Source organism: Pipistrellus kuhlii, unplaced genomic scaffold, assembly GCF_014108245.1.
Source record: "Pipistrellus kuhlii isolate mPipKuh1 unplaced genomic scaffold, mPipKuh1.p scaffold_m20_p_2, whole genome shotgun sequence".
In the NCBI taxonomy this organism is placed as follows: Eukaryota; Metazoa; Chordata; class Mammalia; order Chiroptera; family Vespertilionidae; genus Pipistrellus; species Pipistrellus kuhlii.
In genome coordinates, this window is record NW_023425515.1 from 112,414,130 (window position 1) to 112,429,120 (window position 14,991).

General features: G+C 38.6%; 1 protein-coding gene across 7 annotated transcripts in view; it reads left to right on the plus strand.

Annotated features, from left to right (window-relative positions):
* Positions 1 to 14,125, plus strand: part of RIOK1 (RIO kinase 1) — a 37,609-nt gene extending 23,484 nt beyond the window's left edge. For all 7 annotated transcript variants that reach the window (XM_045584242.1, XM_036444045.2, XM_036444044.2 and 4 more), the window contains 12 exons: positions 137 to 229; positions 1,011 to 1,123; positions 1,231 to 1,311; positions 2,192 to 2,278; positions 2,591 to 2,728; positions 2,968 to 3,071; positions 3,274 to 3,380; positions 6,373 to 6,438; positions 7,499 to 7,618; positions 8,418 to 8,471; positions 9,965 to 10,117; positions 13,967 to 14,125. In XM_045584242.1, the coding sequence (XP_045440198.1) occupies positions 137 to 229; positions 1,011 to 1,123; positions 1,231 to 1,311; positions 2,192 to 2,278; positions 2,591 to 2,728; positions 2,968 to 3,071; positions 3,274 to 3,380; positions 6,373 to 6,438; positions 7,499 to 7,618; positions 8,418 to 8,471; positions 9,965 to 10,117; positions 13,967 to 14,077 (1,227 nt within the window). In that variant the 3' untranslated portion in view covers positions 14,078 to 14,125. The remainder of the gene's footprint in view (positions 1 to 136; positions 230 to 1,010; positions 1,124 to 1,230; positions 1,312 to 2,191; positions 2,279 to 2,590; positions 2,729 to 2,967; positions 3,072 to 3,273; positions 3,381 to 6,372; positions 6,439 to 7,498; positions 7,619 to 8,417; positions 8,472 to 9,964; positions 10,118 to 13,966) is intronic.
* Positions 14,126 to 14,991: the final 866 nt, after the last annotated feature.

A 14,991-nucleotide genomic window follows, 5' to 3' on the forward strand; every position in this document is an offset into this window, starting at 1 on the left:
CAAAATAGCAACTTTCATTTACCCAACCAGGATGGCATGCTACAGTTAGGCTCTCCAGTTTATTAATTGTCAAATTCTTCAATGAGAAATAATTGGTTTTTCTTTCTGAAATTCTGTTTTTGGCATCTCTTTTTAGGTGTTGGATCCCAGAACACGAATGATATTATTCAAGATGTTGACTAGAGGAATCATAGCAGAGATAAATGGCTGCATTAGCACAGGAAAAGAAGTAAGCTTTTCTTTGGATGCCTGAATGTTTTCATGTTAGTTTTCTTATTTCAGACAAGAAATGAATTAAGGCATTTTGTAATTAAAATGTTCCTTTAAAAAGAAAGTCAGTTCCTATATAAAAGTCAAGATGTTTAATCTGTGTTTCTAAAAATGGTTTTATTAATATTTATGGAACGGTAGGAAATTGTGCACATAATTATGCCTATTCTCTACTGCCATTACTCTAATGTATCATGAGTCCAACTAGCTGTGCTCAGCAGTACACTTAGATGGTCAAGTTACTGCAGGCCTGAGTCCTAATCAAATAGTACTAATTGGGGTAAAGGGGTATGGTCTACTTTCTGTAGTCAGCTAATGTCGTTCTCATTTTTTTCTTTGTATATGGATATGCAGAAAGACAAGCGTGTTTTTAAGTTAGCAACTCATTCAATGGGAAGCAGTTCTTACTAAAATTCAATTTATAAATCATGTGATGTGAGACTGTCTTCATTTATTTTCCACATGTTTAAGATATAAAAATGTTTTAAGTCACTTCTTACATGTATTTAAGTTGGATTTTGCTATATGTGTAATTGGAGATATACTTACTGTGTCTTTTGGTATGATGGTTTATATTTTAATTCATATATTCAAAAGATGATGTTCCTTATGCCTATTATTTCAGTTAATTCAACTTTTTTTTTTTTAACTTTTGAACATAGAATCAAATAGATTGAAAAAGTAAAACACTGTAGTTATTTAACACAAATTTAATTTTCTTTGGTTTTGATTTAAAATAGGCTAATGTATACCATGCCAGCACAACAAATGGAGAGAGCAGAGCAATCAAAATTTATAAAACTTCTATTTTGGTGTTCAAAGATCGGGATAAGTATGTAAGTGGAGAATTCAGGTGAGCTCAGATTTTTTTCTTCAGTTAGCTTAATTTCTATATCCTAAAAAATAAAAACTATTATTAGAATGGAATGATTTAAATAACAAATCTTTTTCTTGTTCAAGATTTCGTCATGGCTATTGTAAAGGAAACCCCAGGAAGATGGTGAAAACTTGGGCAGAAAAAGAAATGAGGAACTTGATCAGGTGACTGGGGGTGTCTGTGCTGTGCCCTGCACATTGGCTTCAGCTCTTTCCCACCCATAGATCCCAGTGGTTCTGTTTAAATCTAGGGGCCCAATGGGCTGTTCAGGTTCATTAGATCTACTGAGGGAAGTTAGACAAGAAGGAGCCACTGTATCTTGTCTGGGTCATTTAAAGAGCCTTAGAAGCCATGTAAAAACTTTTAGAATTGATACTGAGGATGATAAGGAGCTGTTACAGAATCTTAAGCAGGCAAATGACTTAATTAAATTGAGAATGATGGATAATTTTAAAGTAGGTATTAGAGTTTTAGTTTTGTTAAGTCCAAAACTCTATATCAGTTTCCTTTTTTTTATTTCAGTCCAATTTTGGACACATATATTCTCTGAGTTGACACCTTCTTATCTGCTGTAAATAAGTGACATCCGCTGGCTATTTTAATATTAAGTAGGTATTAATGATTGTTTTAAAAGCCTTTCTGAAATTTGGGTGTGCTCAGCTATTAGGTATGAGTTCAGCTGTTTTTACTAATCATTGCTCAGGCTAATCAGTTCGAAAGATCGTTGCAGACACATCTGTTATATTTCATCAACTCTGAGACTCATTTTTTTCATAGTTTAACATCTCTGGAATTGGATTGGGTGTTAGAGACTATGTGATACTGTTGTTGAATTGCCAGTGTTTTGTCATTCTTGATGGTGCATGATGGTCCCAGTTAAAATCACATGTGTCTTATAGTTTTTGAAACACAGTAGTAATACAATTGGAAGATCCTGGAGCTGTTTCCTAATAGCAATATTAATCTTGTGTACTATAGTTATAATTGTTTTAGATGTTGTATTTAGCCTTTTCATTTGTCCTTTCATCTGTTTTAATATCACAGGCTGAACACAGCAGGGATCCCATGCCCAGAACCCATCCTGCTACGAAGTCATGTTCTCGTCATGGGTTTCATTGGTAAAGATGACATGTGAGTATGTGGATGGCCTAATAAGTATATATTCAGAATTATATTTTTAATTGTTTTGAATTAGTTTAATCTTAGAATATTTTTATGACTCTTCCATTGTATTAGTGTATAGTTATTAATTTATAGTACGTTTTGAGGACTATTTTGTACAATACCTGTTTATTGACTAGTTTCTGGAAAGGAGCATTTATAGTGAGCCAGGTTGCTCAATGATGAGTTGTAGAAGAGAAGTGCCTGTAATAAATGTAGTATAAAGCAAGAAAACTTGGTCCCATCAGTTTATTTTCATTGTTTATTTTATTCTTATTAAAGGCCAGCACCCCTCTTGAAAAACATCCAGTTATCGGAATCCAAGGCTCGTGAGTTGTACCTGCAGGTCATTCAATACATGAGAATAATGTATCAGGATGCCAGACTGGTCCATGCAGATCTCAGTGAATTTAACATGCTGTGAGTATCTTTTGTCCCTTAGGAGCCTCACATAAGTAGTTTCATGTCCTTTAAAAAAATAAAATTCCAATTCCAAAATGTCATAGTAAATTTTAACGTTTTAAAGTTGGCTTCCACATGGTCACAGTGTATGATGTGTTTCCTGCCTTAGTCATTGAATTAAGCCCTCACAGCACCATAGTGGATGGAAGTGTGTACATCCCTGGTGTTTCTCACATCCCTGCCTGTGTGGCCCGCAGGTACAGTGGTGGGGGTGTGTATATCATTGACGTCTCTCAGTCTGTGGAGCATGATCACCCACATGCCTTGGAGTTCTTGAGAAAAGATTGTGCCAATGTCAATGGTGAGTGAAAATTGTAGTTTTCTCCCAGCTTGTTTGTGTGTGTTGATTCTACACTCTGTTACAGTGTTGATATAAAATTTTGGCACTGAATTATTTGATGCAGTGATCCGCCAGTAGCTGGCAGATGGTATGTTTTTATTTCTTTGTTTCTCTATAAAGTTATTTCCTTGTAAAGCTGTTATTCACATTTTTCTTCTGACAGATTTCTTTTTAAAGCACAACGTTGCTGTGATGACTGTGCGGGAGCTCTTTGAATTTGTCACAGACCCATCAATTACACAAGAGAACATGGATGCTTATCTCTCAAAGGTGAGATGGGGCAAGGGAGGAAAAAATAGAAAATAACAGTAGTAATTCAGATTTATGGCACTTCTGAGGACTTAAATTGCTCCGCATAATATTTGTTCATTTGACAGTTTCCTGAAACCTTTATCTTTGATTTCACAGATGGAAAAAATCAAAAGTATAGTAAAAAGCCAACTGTAAAGCCAGGTTTCTTGACTTTAATCATTAGGCAAGATTACATCGTTGTCAAAGTTATGGAAATTTAGTAAGAAACCTGTTGTTAGCCTTTGGTCATTAATTCCTTTCCTTTGTTTTTCATAGGCCTTTCTAAATCACAGAAAAAGGTTAACAACAGCTTTACAAGGAAACAACTTTATAGGAAAACAGAGATAAATTTTAAATTGTGGTAAAATATACAAAGCATAAAATTTACCATTTTAAGCATTTTTAAGTGTACAGTTCAGTGGCAGTAAGAACATTCACATTGTTGTGCAGCTACTATCATCATTCGTCCATAGATTTGTATATCTTTTTTAGAGACAGGTCTATTAAAGTCTTTTGTCTGTTTTTAATCATATTATTTTTAGTTAAAAAAGTTCTTTTTCTTTATACTTTCTTGTCAGAAGAAAAAGGTTAACAACAGCTTTACAAGGGAACAACTTTATAGGAAAACAGAGATAAAAACACACTGTATGTTCCCTGACCTAGGGATCAAATCTGCAATCTGTGTCCTGGGCGACATTCAACTGAGCTGCACTAGCCTGGGCTCAAATATTTCCAATTCAACAGTGGTTGGATTAAGAGAATACAGATACACAAATATTTTCATATTATCTCTCTCTATAAAACCCTAATATACAAATAGATCAAACGGCCATACAGCCAGTCGCTATGACATGTGCTGACCACCAGAGGGTGCACATGGAACATGGCGGGCATAGGCAGCAGGCTGCAGAGCGCAGAACATGGCGGGCATTGGCCACAGTGGGATGGTGGCAGGTGAATGGGGGTGCCAGACCAAGGTGGGATGCTGGTCGCTGTCATAGAGGTGAGCCTCTGGTGGTTACTGAAAATTCTTTGCTCCCTCGCACCTCAGTCCTGCTCAGCACTTGTACCTGCTGCTGGTGGCCGCCTGCTCGCACCCACTGCTAGCCGGTCCTGATCACTCGGCACTGTTGGTGCAAGCAGTGGCTGCTGGTCCCTATCGCCCCTGAGGGCTTCTTCACCTTCCCTTGCTCCTGAGGGGCAATTGGGGCAGCAGCTGCCACTTGCACCCACCGATGGCGCTGGCCCTGCTTGCTCCTGCTGCTGATACTGGAGTGGTGCTGCTGGCAGACGGGACTGGCAGCCACGGTGGGAGGGGTGAGCAGGGCCTCAGAGGATGGGCCGAGACCCGCACAGGTGCCCCTTGTAGCCTCGTAGCCCACAGTTCCTTTCAAGATGCATGTACTCGTGCATTGGGCTCCTAGACATATATAATAAAGAGGTAATATGCAAATTGACTGTCACTCCAACACACAAGATGGCTGCCCCAATGAGGTCAAAGATGGCCAGCAGGAAAGGGCAGTTAGGGGTGACTGGCCTGCAGGGGAGAGCAGTTGTGGGCAATTAGGCCTGCAGGGGAAGGCAGTTAGGGGTGTTTGGGCCTGCAGGGGAGGGCAGTTAGGGTGACCAGGCTGGCAGGGGAGGGTAGTTAGGGGCAATCGGGCCAGCAGGGGAGCAGTTAGGCATTGATCAGGCTGGCAAGGGAGTGGTCAGGCTGGCAGGCAGAAATGGTTAGGGGCAATCAGGCAGGCTAGTGGTTGGGAGCCAGGAATCCTGCATTGTGAGAGAGCAGTTACACTTCCCTTGAGGGGTCCCAGATTGGAGAGCATGCAGGCTGGATTAAGGACACTCCCACCTCCATGCATAAATTTTGTGCACCTGGCCTCTAGTGTAACTATAATTGAAGTAGTCACACTGTATCAGTTAATATATAAAGTTTCTTAAAAATTTATTTTGTCAGTCTCTACTTTGACTATGGACTCCTAAAGGACAGGAATTTTAGTCTTTTTTTTTTTTAATACATGTTTTCATTGATTTCAGAGAGAAGCAGGGAGAGGGAGAGATAGAGAAACATCAGTGATGAGAGAGAATCATCCATCAGCTGACTTCTGCACGGTCCCTACTGGGGATCGAGCCCACAATCTGGGCATGTGCTCTGAATGGGAATTGATCCATGACCTCCTCATTCATGGGTCAATGCTCAACCACTGAGCCACACTGGCCAGGCAGAGGTTTTATTCCTGTATTGCCAGTACCTAATTTGTACCTGGTAATAGTAAGTAATCACATATATTAATTGAATGAATATGTATCACATCATTTTTATTCCTAAATTCTATAACACTTATTTTAGTGTCTTACCTTAAAGAAAAAACCACCTAGAACATCTATTCCTTTTTTCTGTATATTCTAAATAGATAGAGAACAGATTTTCAGTTTTACAGTTTAACAAGCCAGAAGAATCCTATAGAATCTTTATTACATTTTTAGTGTCAGTTATTGTTCAGATTGCTTTCTTTGGTGGTTTATGCTGCAGTGGCATTAGAGCCATATACTCAAATTAGAGAACAATTCGCTTTCTCATTGACTGCCTTCATTAGCTGCTGAAGAGCTAAGGAATGGTTCTTTCATTCTTTGGTTCTTTGTTTTCCTTTATTAGGTATTTTTTCTAATTGTTTAGAATTAGTAAAAGTAATGTTTGAGGAAGGGGCTAGGGATTCCCTGAGGTTAGAGAAGTTCGTTTTATTCTGTTACTTCTGGGTTGATGGCAACCGTTTTTGTGAGGTTTAACACGGAAAGCTAAACTGACCACTAGAGGACACTAAGTCCTTTTTTTTTTTTTTTTTTTTTTTTTTAGAAATGTGAAGAGATACTACTAAGAAAGATTAGAACAGATTTATACTAAAATTGGGAAATGGATGTATTTTCTGTAGGTTGAATGTGAAGGAAAGTAATAGTTTTTCTTTCCAAGGCCATGGAAATAGCATCCCAAAGGACCAAGGAGGAAAGGTCCAGCCAAGATCATGTGGATGAAGAGGTAAGATTTATCATCTTTTCATAACCTTAGGAAACACTTGTCCTTTAAGGTCTTTTAAAAAATATTATTAGTGCATGAACTTGATTTTAATTGATAAGCAGTTGATTACTTAATCCTACTCAGCAGCTGATTAGCCCAGTGTCCTAGATGGAAAACATTTTAAAGAACCTGTTGAAATATATGATTCAAGAAGGAAAAGCCTATTTTAGTTTGCAAATGTGGATTTTTATTTTATTTACTTATTTTTAAAATATATTTTTATTGATTTCAGAGAGAAAGGGAGAGGGAAGAAGAGAGAGAGAAACATCAATGATGAGAGAGAATCATTGATCTGCTGCCTCCTGCATGCCCCCCTACTGGGGATCAAGCCTGCAACCTGGGCATGTGCCCTTGACCGGAATCGAACCTGGGACCCTTTAGTTCATAGGCTGATGCTCTATCCACTGAGCCAAACAAGCTATGGTGCAAATGTGGATTTTTAAATAATTTAAATGTTGATTCCAATAATTATTTAGAGTTTAAATATTTATGTTTGGTAAAAAAGAAAATTATTTTAATCTCGGGAATCGGTATATTTTTTGTGAAGATGATCCATAGTAGGGTTTTTTTTTATTTTATGTTTTATTTCTCTCAGCTATTAGGGTGCTGGATGACTACAAGATACTCCTATGTTTATCAGCAATTCTGAATCTTTTTTCACTGTAGCACAGAGTGGATGATGTTCCTGTGTCAGAACAGAAGGCACAGCCAGGCAATTACATTCCTTTCTCTTCCATTCAGAAAAACTTTTTGAACTGCAAATGAGGAGAGAAAAGTATAATTCTAAGGGTATCCTTAAATCACATATTTAGTCTTTTATCATTGGTTACAAATTACTTTTGGCAAAGCACACAGCACATGCTACACCAGCCCTGTGCAGGCAGCCTGGCTGGGAACTAGTGTTGCAGATGATGAGGATGGACTTTTATTTTTTATGATTTGATGGGGGTGAGGATGCTGAGCAAATGTGAGAATTGTGTGAATGGCAGTTTCAATTTTATTTTTCCTGTATGTTTGTTAGGTGTTTAAGCGAGCATATATTCCTAGAACCTTGAATGAAGTAAAAAACTATGAGAGGGACATGGATATAATGATGAAATTGAAGGAAGAGGACATGGCCATGAATGCCCAACAAGATAATGTGAGTAGCTGTGTTTATATGTAGCAAACAAGTTTACAAAGAAAGCTACCTTCCCCAACCTGCAATCTCAAATGTTGGCTTCTAATCTAGTGAGATGGCTAATTACATTAACATGTCCTTTGTCCACATTGGATGTAAAGGGAATACATTGGTGTTTATGAAGGAAAATGATACAGTTGAATGAGTCCAACAGACTGTATAGACGGTTTGTATAGAAGTCTAAGATATAAATGGTATTATACTGGATCCATTAACATATATTACAGGGTCTGGAAATTTTTTCTGTTAAAGGGCCAGATAGTAAGTATTTTAGGCTTTGCAGGCAAAGAAGTAAAATTGAGGCTACTATGTAAGTTATTATATAAAAAGAGAGAAAAATTTTCCTCCAAATTTTTGATGAAATAAAAAGCATTTTAATAATTGAATACAGCTTTCCATGATATAGATCTACTAATGAAAGAAGAATGGAGTTATTTTGGGGAGAGAGTACATTTCATTTAATTGAGATTAAAAGTTAGAGTGTTCCATCATCGAATTGATTTTGAATGTTCATTAATAGAAACCGTCAGTCTATCTGTTGGATTTGGGCTGTGGGTTGGAATTTGCCGATGCTTCTGTGCTTGGTGGACAAGAATAACACCCACGCTATACATTTTCTCTTTTCTATGAGATAAATTTTAGGCACCTTTTTATAATACCACAATATATCATTTAGCCTACGGTGTTATTTCTTAATATTGGAGTGTGTTATTTCATTTTCTAGTTTTATGTTAATTTATTTTTTCTTTTTGGTTACAAGATTCTATATCAAACCGTCACAGGATTGAAGAAAGATTTGTCAGGCGTTCAGAAGGTATAAACAATATGTGTTGCTATTTATTTATGTGAAAATTCTGTTAAAGGATATAACAGTTAATGTAAAGTATTATTAGAATTAAATTAACAGTGGTATTGTTATTTGTATATATACTTTCAAAGTCTACTAGCATTTTCAGAATGCCCGTTCATTCTTTTTAACCATATGACTGAAATAGTGAAATTTATGGTTTATTTTTTATTTTGCCTCTGACTTGTCTTGTTGTATAGCTGAGGCATTGATTCTTTTTGTATTTGGTCTTTCTTTGTGAAGTAATTAAGATTAGTTATGTGCTTGTTGATCTTTTTACAACTTGCTTATTAAAAGTATGCATGAAGAACAATCTCAGGAGCTTAGCAGTCTGAGAGTGCTCCATTCCTACAGTGTTTTTTCTTAAAACAATCTTGTTTTGTTTTGCAATTTAGAAAGACAGGGATTAATTCTACTTTAAGCAATTACGAAGATAGTTCTTATTTCATTTAATTTTTTAATTAAAGACTTAAGCATAAAGGGTCACAGTTTGCTCTGAAAATTTACTTTTTTTATGGGAGAAATTGTCTGTTAAATGTTACTTTTTTTTTTCTTAAAAAAGAAAACCCCTTTTAAGAAAGTGCTTCCTGCTGCTTTAAAAGCTAAACTTCAGGGGAAAAAAGAAAATTTATTTAGTTTAAATGTCATATTCCCTCTTGATCAGATTAATTGTAATTGTCACTTCAGATTTGATTCATAGGCAAACAGCTGTAAAGTTAATTCAAATAAGTATTTTTTACTTCTATTTCTCAGTCATTACTGCATATATGATTGTGGGCCCATCTATAATAATAAAAGCCTAATATGCTAATTAGACTGAACATCCTTCCAGTGACCTTCCAGACAAAGCCTGGGCTACAGCCATGGGATCCAGGCAGCAGCCAGGACTATGAAGGCCTACTCTTGCACGAATTTCGTGCATCTCGGGCCTTTAGTAAAATTACATAGTAGAGTTGGAAAGTTCCTATTGCCTATTGACATAACATCATAGTGCAACACATAGCTCACGTGTTTGTGGTCATGCTGGTGTAAACAAAACCGCTCACAGTGGTATCAAAGTACTATATCACATATCATTACAGCAGTAGACTGACAGTGCACAATGATGAATCGCCTAATGATGTATTGCTCAGATAATAGCCCCAACGTTACACAGCACATAACTGTCCTTCTGAATCCCAACTCAGTGCTCCTTTTCTGAAGTGCAACAGTTATATTGTTTCTCTGGGTCATCCATAAAGCCCCATTTCTTCGTGTGGGTATGTTCTTGAGCCTTACTGGAATGGGTACTTCCAGGCTTCCTCCCTCACTTTGATTCTGTTGTTTGGATGTTGTAGTAGAGGCTTTTGTTTTTCAAAGAATATCTGCAAGGTTAAAAATCTGTATTCTGGCATTAACATATCTGATAAAAATAAAGAACTGATTGATTTAGAATAACATGGTTCTGTAATATTTTTAAGGTCCCTGCACTCCTAGAAAATCAGGTTAAAGAAAAGGATTGTTCTGATTCAGAAGATGGTGGAAGTTCTGAGTGTTCTGATGCAGGTTCTGAAGAGCAGGGAGACCATGCCTGCTCCAAGAAACCCACCACTGATCTTGAAGTTGATAAAAAGGTTAGTCAAGAATGAAAATTTTCTTGTTCTTCAACATAGCAGCATAGCCGCTCATTACTCTTTGCTCAAGTATCTAGATTATGGTGGCAGAAAACATTATCGATCAGTAAATACCTCTAATTATACTTTCAGTTCCTAAGCATGAACTGTTTTTGGTTGTAACATTATCTAGAGATTGGGAGCTCTATTGGGAGCTCCTTGGGCACTGTCTAGGGCAGTGGTCGCCAGTCTTTTGGATCTCATAGAGCAGCAGTGGTCCGCGGGCCACCGGTTGGTGACAGCTGCTCCAAAGGTTTCCTTAAACCAGTGGTTGCCAACCTTTTGGACCTCACAACCAGCATTGGTCCGTGCGCCACCGCTTGGCGACTGCTGGTCTATGGAAAGGACACATTGAATTCAGTACATTGATTAGAAATTATGGTCATTAACTTGAAGTACAAATGATGCTAAAGTTGCCTCATTGATAACATACTGAGGAGCCATTTCAGGGGGATTTACAGCCACAAGTTTCCAAACTCGGAAAGGCTGTTTCTTCCAACCCTGGCTACAGACAGAAGAGACACTCATGGTTGAATAATGCATGACAACTGTGTAACTATTACTCTTCATTCTTAGCTTAATTCTGAAACTTTATAAAGTATGGATTTTAAGACTTCTGAGAGACATATACAACTGGCTGTTATTATATTTTTCTCTCTTTGCCTAATGGAAATAAGTATTTTGTCTCTTTCTATTAGGTCTAGTAATAATTAATGTCGTTTTCTAATACTTTTTTAAATCGAATTTATTTAAACAATACAACAAAATTTAATCAACAATATAGTTGCCGTTGTTTTCTTCTACTTGTGCCCAACGCTCAGGAAGCATTTTAATCCCTCTGTTGTAAAATTCTTGTGATTTTGATGCAAAAAATTCGGTCAGTGCATTTTTGAGGCATTCTTCATTATTAAATTTTTTTCCAAGAAGAAAGTTTTGCAAAGAACGAAACAAATGGTAATCGGAAGGGGCAATATCAGGAGAATATGCAGGTTGAGGGAGAACTTCCCATTCCAACTGGCGCAGTTTTTCAGCAGTGATTCTTGCAGTATGCGGTCGTGCATTATCGTGGTGAAGAATTACGCCCTTCCGATTAATCAGCGCGGGTTCTTTTTCTCTTAAAGCTTGGGCTAACCTTTCCAATTGGGCACTATACACTGCACTTGTAATGGTTTGGTTAGATGGTAAAAGTTCATAATGAAGAATTCCTTTAAAATTCCACCAAACACACAACATCACTTTTTTCGCATGCAAGTCAGGTTTTGGCGTGGGCTGCGGAGCCTCATTTTTGTCCAACCATTGAGGCCGCCTTTTCAAATTAACATACAGCACCCATTTTTCATCTCCGGTAACAATTTGCTCTAAAAACGGCAAACGGTTTTGACGAGAGAGGAGCGAACTGCAAATTGTGACTCTTTGATTACCGTTGTTGTCAGTCAACTCATGAGGAACCCATTTTCCAAACTTTTGGACTTTGCCAAGTGCACGCAATTGATTGGAAATTGTTTTTTGTGAACAATTTAAAGTTGTCGCAAGCTCTTGTTGGGTAATTTGAGGATTTTGCACCAAAAGAGCTTAAGAGCTTCTTGATCAAAATTGGACACACGGCCTCGACCACTCTTGTCATCTAACGAAAAATTTCCCTCGCGAAATTTCTCAAACCAACGCTGGCATTTTCTGGCGCTAACTGCATCTTGACCAAGAGCACTACAGATGTTTTTTGCAGCCTCACTTGCTTTTCTTCCTAATTGGAACTCGTAAAGCATGCAGTGCCGAATATGCTCTTCATCCGCCATCTTCTTAGCCCTAGTTTTGCAACAAAAACCAAACCAAACACAAACTTTTTCAAGCAAAACTTGTTAATTGCACTTCACACGTTCTGTAGATACCACGTGTTTGAAGTTTATGTCAATACAAGTCAACGCCAAGCAAGATTTTAAACGAATGTTTTAAAACGACAGTAATTATTACTAGACCCTATAACTTTTATTTCTGTTAGAGTATGAAACTTGCAAAGAAAAGTAGTTGCAAACATTTAATAATATCCTCCTGGATATTTGTGTTTAGCAGTCTTCAAATTTCTATTAGGATACCTTTAAGACAGTTTCATCCCAAATTCCTCCACCAAACCATAATTACTTTTATTTTATTTATTTTTTTTAACCCTCACCCAAGGATATTTTTCCATTGATTCATAGAGTGAAAAAGAGAGGGAAAGACAGATAAATATCAATGTGAGAGAAACACCATGATTGGTTGCCTTCTGCAAGTGCCCTGACCAGGGCCCTGGCTGGAGAGGAGCCTGCAACTAGAGTACATGCCTTTGACCAGAATTGTTCCACAGGCCAATGCTCTATCCACTGAGCCAAACCAGCTAGGGCTTATTTTTATTTTTTAATGTTACTCTTCTTTTTATCCTTTTACATATATCTTTATAACTAACTAGAGGCCCAGTGCATGAAATTTGTGCACTGGAGGCGGGGGTGTCCCTCAGCCCAAACTGCACCCTCTCCAATCTGTGACATCTCTCTAACAATCCAGGACTGCTCGCTCCTAACCACTTGCCTGCCTGATTGCCCCTAACTGCTTCTGCCTGCCAGCCTGATCACCACCTAACCACTTCCCTGCCGGCCAGATTGATGCCTAACTGCTCCCCTGCCAGCCCGATTCCCCCCAACTGCCCTTCCTTGCCAGCCTGATCACCTCCAACTGTCCTCCCCTGCTGGCCCTATTGCTCTAAGCCCTTCCCTGCTAACCTAACTGCCCTCCCCTACTGGCCCAGTCACCACTAACTGCCCTCTCCTGCTGGCCTGTTCACTCACAAGTACCCTACCCTGCAGCCTTATAGCCCACTACTGTCCTTCTCTAACGACCATCTTGTGACAACGTGGGAGTGACCATCTTGTGATGACGTGAGTGCATGGCTCGAGGGCCACCAAGCCTTTTATTAGTATAGATTGTAGCAATATGAATAGTATGAATGGAATTTGCTTATCTTATACTAGGAGCCTATTGTGCAGTGCCACCCACCATTGAGTCACAGGTCTGGCCCTGCCTCACTCCCTCGGCCCTTGAAGCAGCCGTGGCTGCTGCTGATCAGGCCCTCCCCCATACAGGCGCACAGAGGCCCTTGCTGCCCCATCTCTGATGCTGCATGTGCACCCTCCTCCTGTCTGGTTACCAGCGTGTACAATGCCCGCACATCATCACAAGATGGCCACCAAAAGATGGCTGCCAGGGGAGGGCAATTGGGGGCAATCAGTCTTGCACGGGAGGGCAGTTGGGATAAACTGGACTGGCAGGGGAGGGCAGTTGGGGGCGATCTGGACAGCAGGGGAGCAGTTCGGCATCAATCAGGCTGGCAGGGGAGTGGTTAGGGGGCTATCAAGCAGGCAGGTGAATGGTTAGGAGCAAGCAGTCCTGATTGTGAGAGGGATGTCCGGCTGCTGATTTAGGCCCAAGGATTGGGCCTAAACCTGCAGTGGGACATCCCCTGGGGGATTTTGTATTGGAGAGGGTTTAGGCTGGGATAAGGGACCACCACCCCCATCCCCCCGCAGTGCATAAATTTTGTGCACTGGGCCTCTAGTATAAAGAAAACCTTGTGCTTCCTGCTGCTTTACAAACTGCTAAAATTCAGGGGGGAAATTAAAATTTCTTTTGTTTAACATCTCCCCTTGTGATCGAATTAATAGTAAGTGATATTTGAAATTTGATTTATAGGAAAACAGCTGTGAAGTTATCCAAGTAAATCTATTCTTCTGTCTGTATTTCACAGATTTTTTTTTTTTAATTTTTGTTTTTGTTTTACAGGAAAGAAAAAAGATGGTCAAGGAAGCCCAGAGAGAGAAAAGAAAGAACAAAATTCCTAAACACGTGAAAAAAAGAAAGGAGAAGACAGCCAAGACAAAAAAGGGCAAATAGAATCGGAACTATATTATACAGTAATTTTCATCAGTTACTTTTTAAAAATATTTTTATTGATTTCAGAGAGAAAGGGAGAAGAAAAGATAGAAACATTAATGATGAGAGGGACACATTGATCGGCTGCCTCCTGCATGCCCCTACTGTGGATTGAGCTCACAACCCAAGAATGTGCCCTTGACCAGAATCTAACCTGGGACTCTTCAGTTTGCAGGCAAATGCTCTATCCACGGAGCTAAACTGGCTAAGGCTCAGTTACTTTTCTTGCCTTATTTAAATTGTATCTGGAAGCTGGAATATTAATTTTAACCAAATGGTTATTATGGCAGTGTTCTCATGGAGTTATATAAAAAGCTCTAATCTCTGTTGTCCACATCCAGTCACTGGCTCTGGTGTTGACAGATAATTTATTTAAGCTATTTTAATGAAGAACTTTTTTAGTTCTATATATTTTTTCTCCTTTGGTATGTTTTTTGAAGCATTGTAACTATTTAAATGAATGTCCACAACCTTTATTAATTGTGAAGGCACTTTGGATAAACTTGGGCCAATTGTTTCGCTTTGCTTGTACATGCCAAAGACCCATCTGAAGTCACATGATTAAAATGCCAGGGTTTCCATAAAAGGCGTTTCACTTGTGGGAAAATTCACCTGGCTGTTGATGTAGTCATTCGCTGCAGCTTGGTTCTGTGTGCACTGATGATCATTTATTTATAAGGCATTCTTCATCTTTAATATCCTTTTCTGAGCCTAGGGCCTCCTATTTCATAAGCTATTTCATGTTTGACCATTAGGTGTGTTCATTCGTTCATCAAATACTTGAGTATTTTAGGTGCTCGGAATACAGCACTAAAAAATAAATAAATAAATAAATAAAAATATCCCCAGTCAAAAATTACTACCCTCAGGCTACA